The sequence below is a fragment of the Pelodiscus sinensis genome, chromosome 2, assembly GCF_052426305.1.
Source record: "Pelodiscus sinensis isolate ZL-2025 chromosome 2, ASM5242630v1, whole genome shotgun sequence".
In the NCBI taxonomy this organism is placed as follows: domain Eukaryota; kingdom Metazoa; phylum Chordata; order Testudines; family Trionychidae; genus Pelodiscus; species Pelodiscus sinensis.
Window position 1 is genome coordinate 133,283,065 of NC_143053.1, and position 18,211 is coordinate 133,301,275.

Sequence of the window (18,211 nt, forward strand, 5' to 3'; positions counted from 1 at the left end):
GATCAGCGGCTGATTCCAGGAAGCCCGGGGCAGAGCAACTCTGCCTCGGGCTTCCTGTAGTCAGCGCTGGTCAGTTTCAGCAGTGGCTGACTTGGGGACGCCTGGGGCAGAGCAGCTGGGGTGCTGCTGGGTTGCTCCAGTAGCGCTGCTCCTCGGCGCTACTGAACCAATCCACCAGCACCCCAGCTGCTCTGCTCCAGGTGTCCTGATTCAGCCGCTGCTGGTCAGTGACAGCAGCAGCTGAATCAGGATGCCTGGGGCAGATCAGCTGTGGTGCTGCCGGGTTGGTCCAGTAGCGCCCAGAGTGGCGCTGCGAGACCAACCGGCAGCGCCCCAGCTGCTCTACCACAGGCATCCGGAGAAAAGCCTGGACTGCTGGGGGGGTGTACTAGCTGCGCCCCCCCCCCCCAGCAGACCAGGGAGACGCGGGCGGGGGACCGAGACGCACTGCGGTCCCACCGCCCGGGTCCTCCACGGCTTTGATCCGCGTCTTCCTGGTCTGCTGGTCTGGGCTGTCCGCTGCCCGCGTGCTCCGCGGCTTTGCTCCCTGTCTCACTGGTCTGCTGGTCTCCAGCAAACCAGGGAGACAGGCAGCAAACCCCGTTCGTAACTGTGGATCCGACATAAGTCGGATCTGCGTAACTCGGGGACTGCCTGTATTTTGTTGGACTTTAATCTCAGTTAGTTTATATCATTGTTTGTCTTCATCTCACATCAGAATGTCTAAAACTTTGAAGGAAAAAGTTGTTTAACCTATATATCCAGAGAACTACTACTAAGACACAACTAAGCAATTTAGAAAATTGAAGAGCTAATTTGTGGCCTTTGTAGACAGTTAAACCATCTCTGATAAAAAAACTAAGTGAATATGACTACACAGCCAGTCATGATGAATTTGCTGAAGCTCAGGAGTCACTTAGCTTTGGAGGATGACACCTTTGATATCATATATCCACAGTGTATCCTGACTTGAAGTCTTTATGGCTGCTACAGGAAGTTACAAATCACTCTTTCCTAAAATGGCATCAAGGACAGAAACTGGCTATGAGTGGGCAGTGGTTCAATTAATTGTTTAGCTAGCGGGACTTCTCAGCTGTCCTGAGGGCGACAATGCTAACTAGTCTTCTATAGTTGGGTTCTGGGGAGGTAGTGCCAGAAAGAGAAATCACAGCTCTTTATTCCCTCCACAGAGCAACACCAATCTATTCTTCTATTTTGTATCCCAAGTAAAATAAGGCTTCCAGAGGCAGAGGGGAATTAAAGCATGATTAAAGGGAACCAGATATTTGTGTCCTCTATGAATATTGGAATAAAAGGAATAGAGTAATCCCTTAAAAGACAGCTACTATTCTCCAATATTGTTGTGGCTCCCTGGCTAAGCGCACAATTCCTACAACTAGATTCTATGAAAACAATACATTTAGAACTTAATTATAGTTAACACTTTATCTCTCCCTCCCTGGTATCCTACCACTAACAGTGCGGCTGTGTCTACACTGGGCCACTTATTCCGGAAAAGCAGCCGCTTTTCCAGAATAAGCTGCGAGCTGTCTACACTGGCCACTTGCTTTTCCGGAAAAGCAATGACAATCTACTGTAAAATTGTCAGTGTTTTTCCGGAAAAACTATGCTGCTCCTGTTCGGGCAAAAGTCCTTTTCCAGAAAAACTGTTCCGGAAAAGGGCCAGTGTAGACAGCACAGTAGTCTTTTCTGCAAAAAAAGCCCCAATCGTGAAAATGACGATCGGGGCTTTTTTCCGGAAAAGCGCGTCTACGTTGGCCTACATCCCGCCATACCTCACAGAAACTTACCTTCTTCTTCGGGTAGTCCCCGTGGGTGCTCCACGTTTGGTGTCGGGCTGGTCCCGGCGCCGCGAATCGGAGCTTGCCAGAGCTGTTATTGACTGGGTCATGCATGCGCGAGCAGCTTTCGCGCCTTTGAACAGCCACGCGCGATCTGGTCCCCGCCAGTTCCTTCTCATCCGCCCCTGGTCGTGGACGGAGCTCTCCTCATCTCCTCATTTACCTCACAATAAGTTAAAGAAAAACTTACAGAATAATTTCTTACCCTCTGCAGTTTACTGCTTTGTTCTTCAAAAGAAAGAGAAAACAAAACAACTCTGATATATATTTAATTTTAAGAGTTATAGTTGGAAGCGCAGCTCTCCGATACTTCTGCTGCAGCAGCCCTTAGCCCCGAGGGCTCATCCCTTCAAAAAAAAAAAAAGAAAAAAAAGACAGATTTTAATAACATTAGGAAGTTAAACAGTTATAATTTGTATATAGTTACAGTTTTTCTAGCCCTTTGTGGCTACTGTTTCTGTTACTTTTAGGTCCGTTCTTCAAAATAAAAAAAAAAAAAAAAAGAGAAACGGGGAACAAGAGAACAAGCCAGCATAGAGAGGCGCGAAATAAACCCCTCTTGATCTGTTAAAATGCCGGGTTCCCCCGGCTTCAAGAAATGTTGCATGTGCAGAGAGTCTATGCCGCTCTCTGACGGTCACTCTGCCTGTATTCACTGCCTTGGGGAGGCACATATCCCTCAAAAATGTGCCCATTGTGCGAAGCTTACAACTAGAGCTCGCAAAGAGCGAGAACGGCAACTTAAGGAAATCCTGTTTGATAAGGCACAGATGCCTTCTACTTCAACAGGCTCCTCTGCTTCAGACCCCACTCTGGAAAAACGGAGGGCTCCTTCCCCGACTGCGCCTTCCCCAAAGAGGAAGAGAGCCTCTCCTGCTAAGTCCCTGCCAATAGCCCCACAGTCGCGGGGGAGCACAGGAGATAAGCCGGGTGCCTCTGGTTCCAGGGCAGCCCGGGCACTGGCAGCAAAAAAGCCGTCCGGCACATCCAAGCCTTGGCCGCATCGGCACCGCAAGCACCTGAGGAGCCTCTTAAAGGGCCAGCTCCATCGGCACCTATGCTCCTGGTGCTGACCCCACCACAGCCTCTGCAGTCACTCCTCCTCACAAGGAGCTGTCCTCAGCACCGTGCGCACCGGGAATGCATGTTACAGAGCAGATGCCTGCCTCATTGCACTCATTGAACTGAGCTTACAACCCTGTAGCCTTTATGCCATGAGCAGCTACCACCACAGCCCCCTAAAGCAGCATTCAGATCGGATGTTCAGGCGCTCTCTCTTTCACCCTCTCCAGAGGCATCCCCTCACCTGTCTACTCATGCTGACCACACCATGGGACGCAGAGAGCATTGCAATCGCAGTGCATCATCTCGTCGTCATTACCATAGGGAGCGTAGCTGTTCGCATCACAGGTGCTCCATATCTCAATCTCCTTCCAGACATTCCACGATGCACTCACCATGGCACACGTACTATGTCAGGCACAGCAGCGCTAGGTCTTCTAGACACTCGTCACCTACAGCCTCTGACCGACATTACTCGCACTATCATAGTCACTACTATGGCGAATTCTCTTGCTCTAGCCGGTCGCGATCTCGCCGTAGGTCACCATGCTCCTGCCGGTCGATCAGCCCACGTTCCATACACTCCAGACTGCAGAAGCAGTCCTCGCTCAGGCCTGTACTACCTCCATGATCCCCAACCCTTTGATCGCAGCAATCAGACCTGGAGGAGGGACAACTATCTGAGACAGAACCAGACATGTCCCCTAATGCTCACTCCTCCATGCCCTCGCCAGATGAAGCTGTAACTCCGGCTGAAACGTCACCCCCTGATGATCTCAAGGAGTTCCAAGACCTTTTTAGACGTGTGGCACAATCCCAAGAAGTACAATTTACTGAGACCCAGGGGAAGCAACATAAACTGTTCAAAAATTTACACCCGAAGCAGCAGCGGAAGATTGCCCTACCGATAGATGAAGCTATTATGGAGGTAGCTGAAGAGATTTGGCAAACGCCAACATCAGTACCACCTACTAACAAAAGAGTGGACAAGAAGTATTTCATACCATCTAAAGGACTAGACTTTCTTTTTAATCACCCCCAGCCTAACTCGCTGATCATTGATGCAGTCCGCCATAAGGCAAAGACTCCTCACTTCAAGAACTCCCTGCCTGATAGGGACTCTAAGAAGCTAGATTCATTCGGGCGTAAGATCTATTCTTCCTCAACTTTACTCCTCCGAATTGCCAACTACGCTGCACTCCTATCAAACCATAATTTTGACAACTATTCCAAGCTCCCCGAACTCATGCAACACCTTCCGGACAGCAAGAGAGCCCTTCTAAAAGCTGTAGTTCAGGAAGGATTCGTGGCGTGCAGGACTTCCCTTCAAATCGCCACTGATGTAGCGGACACCACGGCGTGAGCCATGGCAACGGGTATCGCCATGCGCAGAGCCTCATGGCTGTTGTCGGCAGAGCTCCTAAGGAACTACAGGCCAAAGTTGAGGATTTGCCCTTCGATCGGCAAAAGCTGTTCGCCTCCACTACCAACAAGATTCTTCACTCAGGGAGGGACTCATGTACTACCCTCAGAACTTTGGGTATGTACACGCGAAGGAAATACTACCCGTTCCAAAGGAGGTACGATTATTCGTCATATAAGCAACAGCAACGCGGACCTGACCAGCCCAAATTTCGACAGCATCCACAACGCAAACACCAACAACAGAATCGTCCACCAGCCTGGCCTGCTTCTAGGCAGCAGGTTTGACTCCTGTGCCAAGGACTCAAACACGCCTCCAGTGGTCATCACACAAAAGCCTGTTTCCAGCATATTCAATCATCGGCTGAAGCCCTACCTACATCAATGGGCCAGCATTATGTCGGACCGATGGGTCTTAGAGCTGATAGCATCAGGCCTCTCGATTCCGTTTACTTCAGTTCCCCCCACTACCTCTCCCACCCCGGCCCTTGTCGTGGACCCATCTCACAGGACCGTTCTTCGAGAAGAAGTCCTCCACCTTCTAAGCATAGGTGCCATAGAACAAATCCCAAGGGAGTTTCAGGGAAAAGGTTTTTACTCCAGGTACTTCCTGGTTCCCAAAAAGTCGGGGGGCTGGAGGCCGATTCTCAACCTAAGAGGTCTAAATTGTTTAATCCGCAAGCAGCGCTTCAAAATGACCACGCTGGTCAAGATCATACCAGCACTAAACAAAGGAGACTGGTTTGCAGTCCTAGATTTACAGGACACATACTTTCATATTTCAATACATGTAGCACACAGGCGATTTCTACGCTTTGTGGTAGGGGACGACCATTTCCAGTTCAAAGTACTCCCATTCGGCCTTGTCTTGGCACTGAGAGTTTTCTCCAAAATGCTGGTGGTCGTAGCGGCCCACCTACGCAGGACAAGAGTCGCAATTTTCCCCTACCTAGACAACTGCCTGATCAAGGGCCACACTCACGCAGAGACCTCCCACATGGTGACGGCCACTCGGGCTCTATTCGAATCCCTCGGCCTTGTTGTAAACACAGAAAAATCCCGACTACAACCGACACAAACCCTTACTTTTATAGGAGCTCGGCTGAACTCCCTCGAGGAGCTAGCGCATCTGCTGGTCGAGCGTTTCCAAGCCATAAAAGACTTAGTGAGAATGATCTTGCAGTCCCCAATACTAACAGTCTACAATAATAACAGTCCCCAATAATAACAGTATACCTACAGCTCTTGGGTCATATGGTGGCTACTACGATCATCGTGCGGCACGCAAGACTACATTTGCGATGCCTACAGCATTGGCTGACCACGGTATACAATCCCATCAGACACAGAATTCGCAAAGCCGTGGCGCTTCCTGCGCGGGTCAAGGAGTCCTTGCACTGGTGGACCGACCACAGCAACATGCTATCAGGAGTCCCGTTTCACGTGGCGCAACCATTAAGCGAGATAACCACAGATGCGTCTCTCATGTGGGGTCCTCACATGGGCACCGAAAAGGCCCAAGGCCGCTGGTCCTCGGCAGAGATGATGTTGCACATCAACCACCTCGAGCTGCAAGCGGTGTTTCATGCATGCAGGCAATTCAAGAGGCACATAAAAGGCACAACGACAAGAATCCTCACAAACAACATCGTTATAATGTACTATGTGAACAGGCAAGGCGGTGCTCGCTCCCGGTACCTTTGTGCAGAGGCGGTTCGCTTGTGGAAGTGGTGCATTCGAAACGACATCTTTCTTGTGGCTTCATATTTACCCGGTGCGAACAACACCATCATGGATGCGCTGAGCAGACATTTTTATCAAGACCACGAGTGGGTAATTCGCACAGACGTCCTCCTACCTCTTTTTCACCGCTGGGGTCACCCGGCGGTAGATCTCTTTGCCACGTGAATCAACGCGAAATGCAGAGCTTACTGTTACAGAGCAAGAGTGGGCACTCACTCCCTGGGAGATGCATTTCTTCTTCACTGGGGAACATCACTGTTATATGCATTCCCCCCTGTTGTGCTCATTCCCAGGGTACGAGAGAAGATTGTCATAGACAAGGCACGAGTGCTACTCATAGCCCCTGCTTGGCCCAGGCTGCCGTGGTATTCAACCCTCCTGCAGCTGTTAACGCATACACCGCACCGATTTCCTCACCTACAGGACCTGCTGTCGCAACAGGACGGCTTCCTTCTTCATCCGAAGCTGGACACCCTACACCTAACAGCCTGGATGGTAGATGGTTCAGCACGTCTGAGATGCTTTGCTCAGACCAGGTAAAGCGCATCTTGCTATATAGCAGGAAAGACTCTACCAGAAAGACCTATCTATCTAAATGGTCGAGATTCACACGCTGGTGCACTCCTAAGAACCTGGATCCTCTTATCTCACCACTGAATGTCGTACGGGAATATATTCTCCAGCTGCAGGCTACTGGTCTGTCCATATCATCGCTTAGAGTCCATGCAGCAGCAATTGCGGCCTTCCACCATCCCATCGAAGGGAAGTCAGTGTTCTCCCATCCCATTATGACAAGATTCTTTAAAGGTCTCGTTAACCTCAATCCACCATACAGACCCCTGCCACCTGCATGGAGTCTTGACCTGGTCTTAGATGTCCTAACACGACCGCCGTTCGAAGCCCTAGCAACTGTACTGATGCCGGTCCTTACAATGAAAGTACTTTTTCTTCTTGCTATAACGTCGGCACGTGGGGTGAGTGAGCTCGCAGCACTGATGTCATCACCCTCTTATACAGTTTTTACCAAGGACACCGTAACATTGAGATCTCATCCAGCCTTTCTGCCGAAGGTCTGCACTGAGTTTCATATCAACGAGCCAATCGTTCTACCATGCTTTTATCCAAAACCTCACATGTCAAAGCATGACGCTCTCCTGCACACTCTAGACGTCCGTCGAGCACTAGCATTCTATGTAGATAGAACCCGCGATGTTAGGAAAACGGACCATCTTATTGTTTCCACCTCAGGGCACTCTAAGGGCCACCCCTTATCTGCCCAACGCATTTTGAAGCTCGTTGTCTCTTGTATTACTACCTGCTACGACATCTGTAAAAGGCCACTTCTATCACAGCCTAAAGCCCACTCTACGCGGGCAATGGCTACGTCAACAGCATTTGTCAGAGTCCCTCTATGTGACATATGCCGCACGGCTACGTGGTCTTCCAACACGACATTCTCAAGACATTATGCGATCGTGCAGCGCCTGGCTTCCGATTCAGCTCTGGCCTCAACAGTGCTGCCAAACCATCAGAATTGTGATTCCGTAGCCCATGTCTAGTGGATTACTGCTCCGGATTCACCAAATGTGGAGCACCCACAGGGACTACCCGAAGAAGAAAGAGAGGTTACTCACCTTCAGTGCTGTAATGATGGTTCTTTTTGAGGTGTGTCCCCGTGGGTGCTCCATGATCCGCCCTCCTCCCCACTACGGAATCTTGTTAAATTATATCTTGCAGATGGGCGGTGAGAGGAACTGGCGGGGACCGGATCGCGCGCGGCTGTTCAAAGGCGCGCACGCGCGACCCAATCAATAACAGCTCTGGCAAGCTCCGATTCGCGGCGCCGGGACCAGCCTGACACCAAATGTGGAGCACCCACGGGGACACATCTCGAAGAACCATCGTTACTGCACCGAAGGTGAGTAACCTCTCTTTCCCTCTTCACTCCCACTCTGTTCTAAAATTTGATTTGTCAATTTCACATGTGTTCACTTTTTTTTGATTGTATCACTTTGGTATATATGGTTGTGCCAATTTTCTTCCATATATTGATCTGAGGAAGTGGTCTGGCCCACGAAAGCTCATCACCTAATAAACCATCTTGTTAGTCTTTAAAGTGCTACATAGTTCTGTCTTTTGTTTCAGGTTTACTTCAGAACCATAAAGGATAGAAACTTTTATTTAAAAGTTTAGAGGCTTCTTTGAGTGCTTGCTCGTGTCCATAAAGTATAGGTGTGTGCACCTGGAAGTTTTTTCCTAAGCAGTACCCACAGGGGCCAGGGTCCCCAGAGCCCCATAGAGTGGCCCACGTATGCAATATAGGGCACCCCACCCCAGGTTCTCTCATTTCAGTTCCTTCTTACTGCCAGTGACTGTGCTTGGAACAGTGTGCTCTGGCCTGGGCGGTAGCAAATATGCTCTTTGCATTGTAATAGTCCTTAATGAACTGCAAAGTACCTGTGAACTGTTGGTCTTCAATCCCTTGAAAAGACTCTGCCTGGGGAAACCAAGCATGCCCTGCTCCCCTGGCTTCAAAGCCTGTGCAGGGTGTCACAGGCCCATGCCAGCCAACGAACTGCATGCTGACTGCCTGCATTGCCTGGGGGAAGGTCACGTGTTGGACACGTGTCGCATTTGCAGGTTCTTTCATCCCACAACTACTAAAGATCAAAGCATCCATCTTAAAGCACTCTTAATGGAGTCTGCACTAGTCTCACAAGATCAACAGCCAGAACGGTCAGACTCAGCACCGAGTGCTGGTGCCTCAGTGCACAGCACACCACTGGCGTTGACCTCTCAGCCCCAGTCATCGCCCATGGCCCTAGCAGGACATAAGTATTGGTAGCGCCTGCCACACTGACAGGGCTTTGGCACGGTGTAAACTGCCGTTATGATCTCCAGGCATGGGCCGATCGTGTTCTCTTCTGGTGTCCAAGATGAAAATGCTTCAAAATCCTCATAGGTCTGCACATTAGAGATCAGGGCACGACATGCAATTTTCCGTTTTTCTGGAGTCTGTGTGCAGATCTGTGCAGACACACACCACCCAGCGTCAGAAGCACCCAGGAAATAGCGACTCTCCCTACATGGCTTGCCATCTTCAGGACTCTCCATAGCACCAGTACAATTTGCTGCACCATGGATACTCGCTAGCACCGAGCCTGTCAAGCTGCAGAAGCATGTCCCACTTCTCCCGGTCCCCGTCCCGAAACTGTGGAGCTTCTCGCTAGCACCGCTCTCCAGACTTAAGGGGTGGGTTTTTGGGCCATGCAGCTCCTGCAGATACTCTGGACATTCCTGGTCTCCAAGGTTTCCATCGGTACCCAGAGTCCTGGCACCAGAAGGGCCACCATTCTTGCTCCTCATCTTGGGCATTGGTGAGCATCCATTCCTGCAGCATGGCCTTGGAGATAGCCTCCATACCCCCAACAAAGGAGTTAGCACAGCCACTGGTACTATTGATATTGGCACTGTCACCACTGACCCAGGGCATGCCATGGCCACCATCACAGTGGCAGGCTCAGTGGTACCCGTGGACTCCCTTGGGCTTCCTGGTATAGCCCCAGCTTACTCAGTCACCGAAGTGTCCCAGACCCCTTCAATGCCACCAGGGCCTTGTGACCCCAAGGGGACATGAGGATATTTGTCCTCCCCCTCAATAGGTGGTGGGAGGGAGTGACCAACCCCCGCCTTTGGAGGAAGCCCAGCATGCCCTGGCATCCTCCTCTTCATTGCTGGATGAGGCGATTGTGGCTCCTTCCCTGGCATTACCCCAGGAGGACTCAAGAGCCCACCGGGACCTCCAAAGGAGGGTGGCCAATGGCTTGGTCCTCCAGGCCGAGGAGGATCAAGAGACCTCAGATGTATTGTTTGGGATCCAGGATCAAGCAGGGCCCAGCAGGGTGGCATTGCCCCTGCATGTGACAGTCACCAAGATTGCCAAGATACTTTGGCAGATCCCCTCCTCCATTCTGCCTATAGCCAGGAGAGCTGAGCAAAAGTACTTTGTACCTTTATACCCTGTGTGGCAAGAGCCCCTAACACCCAGGCCCCTGCTCAGGCCGGCCTCTCACCCTCCTTCCCAGGGGTTGGGGCTTGCAGCTGGTTTCTGGAGTAGGAAGCCCAGCCACTCCTTCTGGGACTCCCACCCCTGCTATTTCTGCTCTAGAACTATGCTGGTTTGCTGACAACTCTGTCTCTCCTTTTCCTCCCTTCTGTCCTCTCAGGGTATGTCTACAGTACAGAGTTAATTTGAAATAACAGACGTTATTTCGAATAAACTGTAATAGCTGTCTACACATACAAATCGCTATTTCTAAATTAATTCAAAATAGTGGAGCCCTTATTTCGGAGCCCTTAGGTGTTATTCCTCATAGAATGAGGTTTACCTAATTCGAAATAGCTCATTCGAAATAAGTGCTGTGTAGACACTTATTTCGAATTGGGGGCCTTCAGCCCTTCCCAGTTCCCCCTGGTGGCCACTCTGGGCCAAACCAGGAAAACTCCTCTCCTCTCCCCCAGCCCCGGGACCCTTAAAGGGGTAGTGTCTGGCCAGACAGCACTTGCCAGAGCCAGGCCTGCCAGCAGTCTCTGCCCCGACCCAGTGGCCCCAGGATGAGCCAGGCAGCCAGTGCCAGCCAGCTCTCCCCTGCCAAGTCCCCCAGCACCCGGGGGCCAGCCAGGGGCTGTAGACGGTGCGTGCCCTCATGGACTAGTGCGGAGATCATGGACCTCATTGAGGTTTGGGAGGAGGACCCCAATGTCCATGATCTCCGCACTAGGTGGAGGAACGCGGCCGTCTACCGCCGCATAGCGGCCGCCATGGCCCGAAAGGGACACAGGCGCACCCAAGAGCAGGTGTGCCTCAAAGTCAAAGAGCTGTGGCAGGCATACATCAGGACCACCAGGGGCAGCGCTGCAGCAGGGGCTGCCACCTGCCCCTACTTTCCCGCCCTCAACCATCTCCTGGGGGCGGGGCAGTCCACGCCAGCTCAGGAGGCAGTGAGCTGGGACAGGAGAGCCCTGACTCGGGAGCACAGGAGGGGCCACCGCCAGCTGTTCTGGCACCGGAGTCGGCAGGGTCATCCAGGGAGGCCATACCGGGTAAGTGCCAGCACTGTCTCCTACCCAGGGGGGAGGCAGGGAGGGAGACCATGGATCGCGCACGTGGGCCATGCCTCCCACGGATCACACAGCCACTTGTGCACGTGCAAGCATGTGCCATGCCACCCTTGGGCAGGTGGCTCCAGCTACGTGACACCCAGGGGCCGTGGCCCAATAGGCACATGCGTGTGTGAAGAGACCTGACACGCTCCTGACCCCGGGGCAGGACCCAGCAGGACGCTCTCCCTTCACACACCCCCTCTACACGGAGTCAGGGGACATCTCCCCTCTGCCCAGCCACACTATACAAGGCACAGGGGCGTGGGTGCAGTCTTGGGGCAGCTCCTAGTCCCGGGGAGAGCCAGACATCCTGATCATGGCCTCTGTGCAAGCACAATGGCTCTGACGGTGCAGGGCACGGTCGCCCTCACGTCACGGCAGGAGGGGCTGGGCATCATCCACTGCGTCCCCATGGAGAACTGACCACTTCTCTTCTTTCTCTACAGCTGCACCAGCTGCTCGTGCAGGGTGCACCACTCCGCCCGGAACATGCTCCCACACCCGCGGCCTGCTCCGGACCACCACCACGTGGCAGGAGTACTGGGACCAGCACCTGGGGGCCCTGCGAGCCCTGCACCACACCGTCCAGACCTGGATACTGGAGGACCTGCAGCTGCACCGGGAGCAGCTTGCTCAGGACCGAGCGCTGAATTCCTGCAGGCCCTGCTGCAGAGCATGGTGCCCTATGCCGGTCCTGCGCCTGCTGCCCCCCCGGCTACTTTCTCTCCTCTCACTCCTGCCTCCTCTCCCACTGCTTCCTCCTCATCCTCCGCACCCTCCTCCCCATCCACTTGGGGATGCCGAGGGCTCCTTCCCCACTGTGCTGGGAGGCGGTTGGCCCTGCAAAACCCCCACCCCTGAGCCCTGAGCTTCCCCTCTCCTTTCTTCCCCTTGCTTCCCCCTTCCAGCTCCCTCCTCCCAGTTTTCCCCCTCTCTTCTCCCATCCTCTCTTCTGACCTCTCCTGCCTCCTTTCCCCCATCTCCCTAGAGTTTCATTCCCCTTCCCCAGCTGTGTTAAATAAACCCAGTTTATTTTTTGAAAATACGTGTCTTTTATTTGACATCAGGAAGCGGGGGCAAGGGAAGGGTAAGTGGAAGGACGAGAGGGAGGAATGGGGCATGAGCACCCGGTGGGGAGGACCGGTGTGGCTCTGGGGGCTCCTCGGGGTGGACGCTCTCCTGCAGGGTCTCCTGGATCCTGATAGACCCCTGATGGACCCCCGGGATGGCAGCCTGCAGACAATGCAGCCAGGCTGCTGTCAACGTGTCCACGAGACGCAGCAGAGTCCCCAGGGGCAGGTCTGGTTCCATGTTGCAGGGTGCTGTGGTGCCCCTAGTGATGCCAAGCAGAGCACTCTGAGACACAAATGCTTTGCTGTCCCTCAGCGAGGTAGACCAGCAAGCAGAGAAACCTGAGAACTGTCTGTCCGGGATGGGGGGTTGGGTCCCTTTAAGCACGGACCTCGGATAGTCTGAGGCGGCAGTCTTATACACTAAATCCAACCATGATGCCCTGCCGGCACTGGTTCCATCCAGCCTTATCTTCGATTCAGGGTCCACTCAATGTGGACACACTATTTCGAATAAGAAAAACGCTATTTTGAATTAGTTTTTGGGTCTAGATGCATTATTTCGAATTAGCTTATTTCAAATTAACTAATTTGAAATAAGTTAATTCAAAATAATGCTGTAGTGTAGATATACCCCTACTCTCACCCCTCAGCTTTGAACTATGGAGCCTTTTAAAGGCCACTAGCAAGCCAGCAGTGGAGTCAGCTGGCCCCAATCTGCCTGAGCCAGCTCCTTACTAGCTGCTCTTTAGTCTATCTACAGTCCCCAGGGTTTTCATCAAGTGCGTGTCAGTGGCTGCAGCATATCTGAGGCATCAGAGTACACAGGTGTACCCTTACCTGTACAACTGGCTCGTCAAAGACCTGTTGAGGTGAAAGGTCCAGCACAACATGTGTCTCCTCTTGGATATATGCCCCTGGCTCAGCCTGCTCATAAACGAGAAAAAGTCCCTCTTGGTGCCTATCCAGAGAATAGAGTTCACAGGAATGGTTTTGGACTCATCTACAGCCAGAGCATCACTCCCTCAACAGAGATTCAAGGCCCTTGGAACCCTCATTCGACAACTCACAGTTGCCCCCATGACCACATCTCAAGTGTGTCTGCAGATCCTGGGGTATACGGTGGCCTGCACATATGTAGTGCCCCAGGCCAGACGCAGAATAAGGCCCCTCCCACTGCGGTTGGCCTTCATGTATGCACTGGTAGAAATATCAAATGGTACAAAGCAAGGATGTGTCCTTGCTCCTCTCCTGTTCAATATCTACTTTGCAATGATACTGTTAGTTGCTTTTAAGGACTGCACATTGGGCATACCTATTCAGTTTCAAACAGATGGCAGTATATTCAATCTCCAGAGACTCCAGGCTCACACTAAAGTGGTTACTACAACTATTCGTGACCTTCTGTTTGCCAATGACTGTGCATTGCTGGCTCATTCAGTGAAGGATGCACAGGAGCTTTTTGATTGCTTTGTACTTCTGCTCACCATTTTGGACTCACAGCGAGCCTCAAGAAGACAGAAGTTATGCCTCAGCACTCTAGTGATTACTGTTGTTGGTACAGTCCTTAAGGCTGTTGACAAGTTCTGCTACCTGGGAAGTGTACTGACTTCTAGCATAAATGTGGATCATGATGTATCTGCTCAACTAGCCAAAGCCAGTGCTGTCTTTGGAAAACCTTCCAAATGCCTATGGAATAACCATGGTATTAAACTCCATACCAAGACAGTGGTTTATCAGGCAATTGTCCTGAATGTCCTGCTGTATGCCTTGGAGTCATAGACAATATATCGCCGCCATGTTTTGAAGCTCGATCAGTTCCGTATGTGTTGTCTGAGGAAGATTGCCCATGTGAACTGGTGGGACAAAATTCCTAATATGGAGGTTCTTAAGCTGTGTGGTGTCATGGGCATGGAAGCAATGCTTATGAACAAACAGTTTCGCTGGACTGGTCATGTTATGAGGATGGATGATACATGGATACCAAAGAAGGTCTTCTATGGCCAGCTCTCTAAGCGCTCTATCAGTGGTCAATATAAGCTCTATAAAGACATCTTAAAGGCCAATACGAAGATTGTCCTGGCAACAAACCATTGTACAGACTCTTAATTGCTTTGAGAGTCAGCGTATTCAGGCATTGTAGGAAAAGCAGAGGATCTGAAAAGAACATACAGCACCTGCATTTGGCAGCTTTTTATGTGACATCTGTAATCAGCTCTGCTGATCAAGGATTGGTTTAGTTGCTCACCAAAGGCGTCATAGAAGAAGATGAGATCCATCAGCTGACGGCTCACTCCAAGGTAGAACACTCTCTGGAAAGAGTGGTGATGGTCCTGAACCAAGTTCTGTCCACTCTGGCCTGGTGAGCCTGGACCAGGTCATGTCATGCATTCCATACCATCCTCAGCCACATTTGAGAGAGCTGGTAGCCGACGCTTCAGACTGTAGTTGGGGAGCCAGGGCATGTGTTCGGCTCAAGAGAGATCACTGCACATAAACATGAATGAGCTAAGAGTGATCAGGAACATTGCGAGGTGTTTCTCCCAGGCAGGGTGGTATGCATCCTCACAGACAACAACACCATCATGTACTTCATAAACAGACAAGGAGAAGCTCACTTTCCAGAGCTAGGCAGAGAGCCATGAAGCTCTAGGAGTTTTGAATCCTGCATATTGAACTGGAAGCCCATCACCTCCCAAGGGTTGGAAACACAATCACATATTGTCTCAGCAGAGAGTTCTCATCTCACCAGGAGTGGGCTTTGCACCCTGAAGTGGCTACCTCCCTTTTCCATGACTCCGGCTCTCCCCTAGTGGACTTGTTTGCAATGAGACACAATGCAAAATGCAGCCAGTTTTGCTCCTGGTTTGGCCTCGAGCAGGGCTCTCTTTTGAATGCATTCCTGTACAGGTGGTCAGAAAGTTGTCTCTACACCTTCTCTCTGTTTCCCCTCATTGGCAAGGTCGTGAAGAAGGTCAAGAGGGAACAAGGCAATGGTGATCCTCATTGCACTGGCCTGTCCTCAGCAGCATTGGTTCGGGGTGCTGATGAACCTGGTGTCCCCCCCACTCAGGTGGCTGCTGCTGAGGCTGGAACTGCTTTCCTAAGATCAGGGATGCTTGCTCCACCTGAACCTCAGCTCACTTCACCTGACGATGTGGTTCATCCATGGTTGAACCCCCAGGAGCTAGTGTGTTTGGGTGATGTTCAGAGGGTTCTCCTTGAGAATTGAAAGCCTTCAACATGATCACCTATGCTGCCAAATAGATTTGGTTCTCTTTATGAGTGCAGCAGCAGCAGGTAGTCCCAGCTGCAGCTTTCCTTCAGGAAATCCTAGACTACTTGCTAGGAAAGTGGCAAGGCCTTTTTCTGACCACCACTAAGGTCCACCTGGTGGCCATTTCCACATTTCATCTGCCCATACAAGATCGTACGGAGTTTTAACATGATGCTACCTCTCAGTTCCTGAGAAGCCTGGAATGCCTCTCCATTGAGGTCAGAGACCCTCTTCCACAATGGAACCTGAACCTGGTCTTGGCACAGCTCACAGGCCCTTCGTTCGAGCCCCTGGCAACGTTTCCATTGTCACTGCTCTCCTTCTAGTTAGCCTTCCTGATTGCCATCACGTTGGCTAGATGAGTGTCGGAGCCTTTCCCTGACATCGGAACTGCCTTATACCCAGTTCTTCAAGAACAAGGTCCAGCTGCGGCCTCATCATGCCTTTTTCCCAAAGGTGGTTTCCAACTTGCATGTGGACCAGGACATTTTTTCTGCTGGTCTTCTACCCCAAGCCTCATTGGAATAATGAGGAAAGGCACCTCCATGCACTGGACATGTCAGATGCTGGTCTTTTACCTGGAGAGGACACATGCCTTTTGCAGCTCCATCCAGCTATTCATGGCCTATGCAGAACATGGAAAGGGATCTCCCATTTCTTTCCAGCGATTGTCTAAATGGATCACTTCCTGAATCCACATGTGCTATGAGATGGCAGGGGCCCAGCCACTGAGTTGATTAGTACTCACTCTACCAGGTTCAGGCTTCCTCGGGTGCTTACCTTGTACATGTCCCAATCCAGGACATTTGTAGGGCAGCAACATGGTCATCCGTACATACGTTCATATTTCATTATGCCATCATGCCGTAGTCCAGAGAGGATGCTGCATTTGACAGGGCTGTATTGTAGTCGGCATTCCCATAACTCCTACCCACCTCCGCAGATACTGCTTATAGTCACCTACACTGAATGGACACGAGTAAGCACTCAAAGAAGAAAAGACAGTTACCTCTTCTGTAACTGGCATTGAGATGTGTTGCTCATGTCCATTCAACCTCCCAACCTCCTCCCTTCCTTCAAAGATCCAGCAAGAAGGAACTAAGGAGGGAGGGGCCAGGATCGCCTTATATAATACTGAATATATAGTGCCTTATACAGTACTGCACCCCTAAGGGTACTACTTAGGGAAAACCATCTGGCACTGGTGCATGTAGAAGGCACACACACCTATGTTGAATGAACATGAGCAATACATCTCAAAGAACACTTGTTATAGAACAGGTAACTGTCTTTTCTGATTACACTGACAGTAAGGAGAAGGAGATACAATTATGATGGAAAAGTTATTTCTATTAGAGTTAAAATACTCACAGGGATTTTCATCTTAATTTGATAGGCACCTGCCAGTTGCTAGGGGATAAATGTAGTTATACTTATATCTTTATTTATTCCCTCTTAAAATGGAGTCCAAGATGTTGTTCAGTAACTAATGATTCTTTCTTTAAATTTCAGGACTAATTGTACATGAAGGTGCATCAGTTTACAGAGTGTTTAAGCGCTGGAGGGCTGTTAATCTTCACTGGGATGTATTAAATTACGATAAAGCTACAGACATAGAAGAGAGCAATCGAGGAGCATCTTCACCGGGTAGGACATTGTGGTTACCACTAACTGCATTTAGAAACAGAAATTTAATCCATCCAACACAGTTAACCTCTCCAAGATTTCAGTGTGGCTATGTATTGTTACATCTGTTTAATCGAATGAGACCTCATGAGGATTCATCAGAAGATAACAGTTCTGGAGAGGTTGTGATGAGAGTGACTTCAGTGTAAAGATTATGCTCACTGTGCTACACAAATACGGATAATGTGCCCTGGACTTTACAGTATTTAGGAATGTAGTTGCAATGAATGGTGATACCACAGCACTTCTAAAAATATTTACAACTTTTTAAACATTTAATGCTTTTTATATGATCAATTGAATTGCAAATACATTTTTCTGAAAAAAGTTGTTGCTTTCTTTTTTTATAGTTTGGTATATTACATAGTTTGGTCATTTTGTACTTGAAATTTATAAAAATATAATTTAACTGTCATTGCCTTGAATAATGAGGAAACCAATTGTTTAAGCTCCAAAAAACCCTGTCATAGCTTCAAGCGTATTTTTTCCAATCTATATCATTTTTCAAATGTGTACATTGAGGAAAATAGATGACTGATATCTCTGTGACTAACTCTAAGCATATTAAGTGCATCATTTAATATATAAACTATTTAGTAGTTTGGTCAGACATTTCAGAAAAATGATATATAGGGGCTTGTCAAGACGGATTCACTGTTCCCACCCCACTTTTTTCTCTGGGCATGGTGTAGCAAGCTCACTTCATCTAGTGCCCTCTGCCACAGCTGGTCCAGCCCTGCAGCAGTATATTTCTTCATGTGATGTAACCTTCTAGCCAGATCATTTACAGTCCTCCTTTTTTGGGGTAAAAAAGCAAATCCAACTAACTAATGTACAACAGAATTATACTAAGTTTGTGGTCCAAATCTAGACATACTAGTCCTTTGACTCTTGGTACTGTTTCTGGGGAGTCTGTAGGGTAATCC

The 18,211-nt window shown here is 50.2% G+C and overlaps 1 protein-coding gene across 1 annotated transcript in view; it reads left to right on the forward strand.

Annotated features, from left to right (window-relative positions):
• MARCHF11 (membrane associated ring-CH-type finger 11) overlaps positions 1-17,606 on the forward strand; it is a 54,308-nt gene extending 36,702 nt beyond the window's left edge. Inside the window, exon 4 of the mRNA XM_075921453.2 lies at positions 17,112-17,606. Coding sequence (XP_075777568.1) covers positions 17,112-17,434 — 323 coding nt within the window. The 3' untranslated portion in view covers positions 17,435-17,606. The remainder of the gene's footprint in view (positions 1-17,111) is intronic.
• Positions 17,607-18,211: the final 605 nt, after the last annotated feature.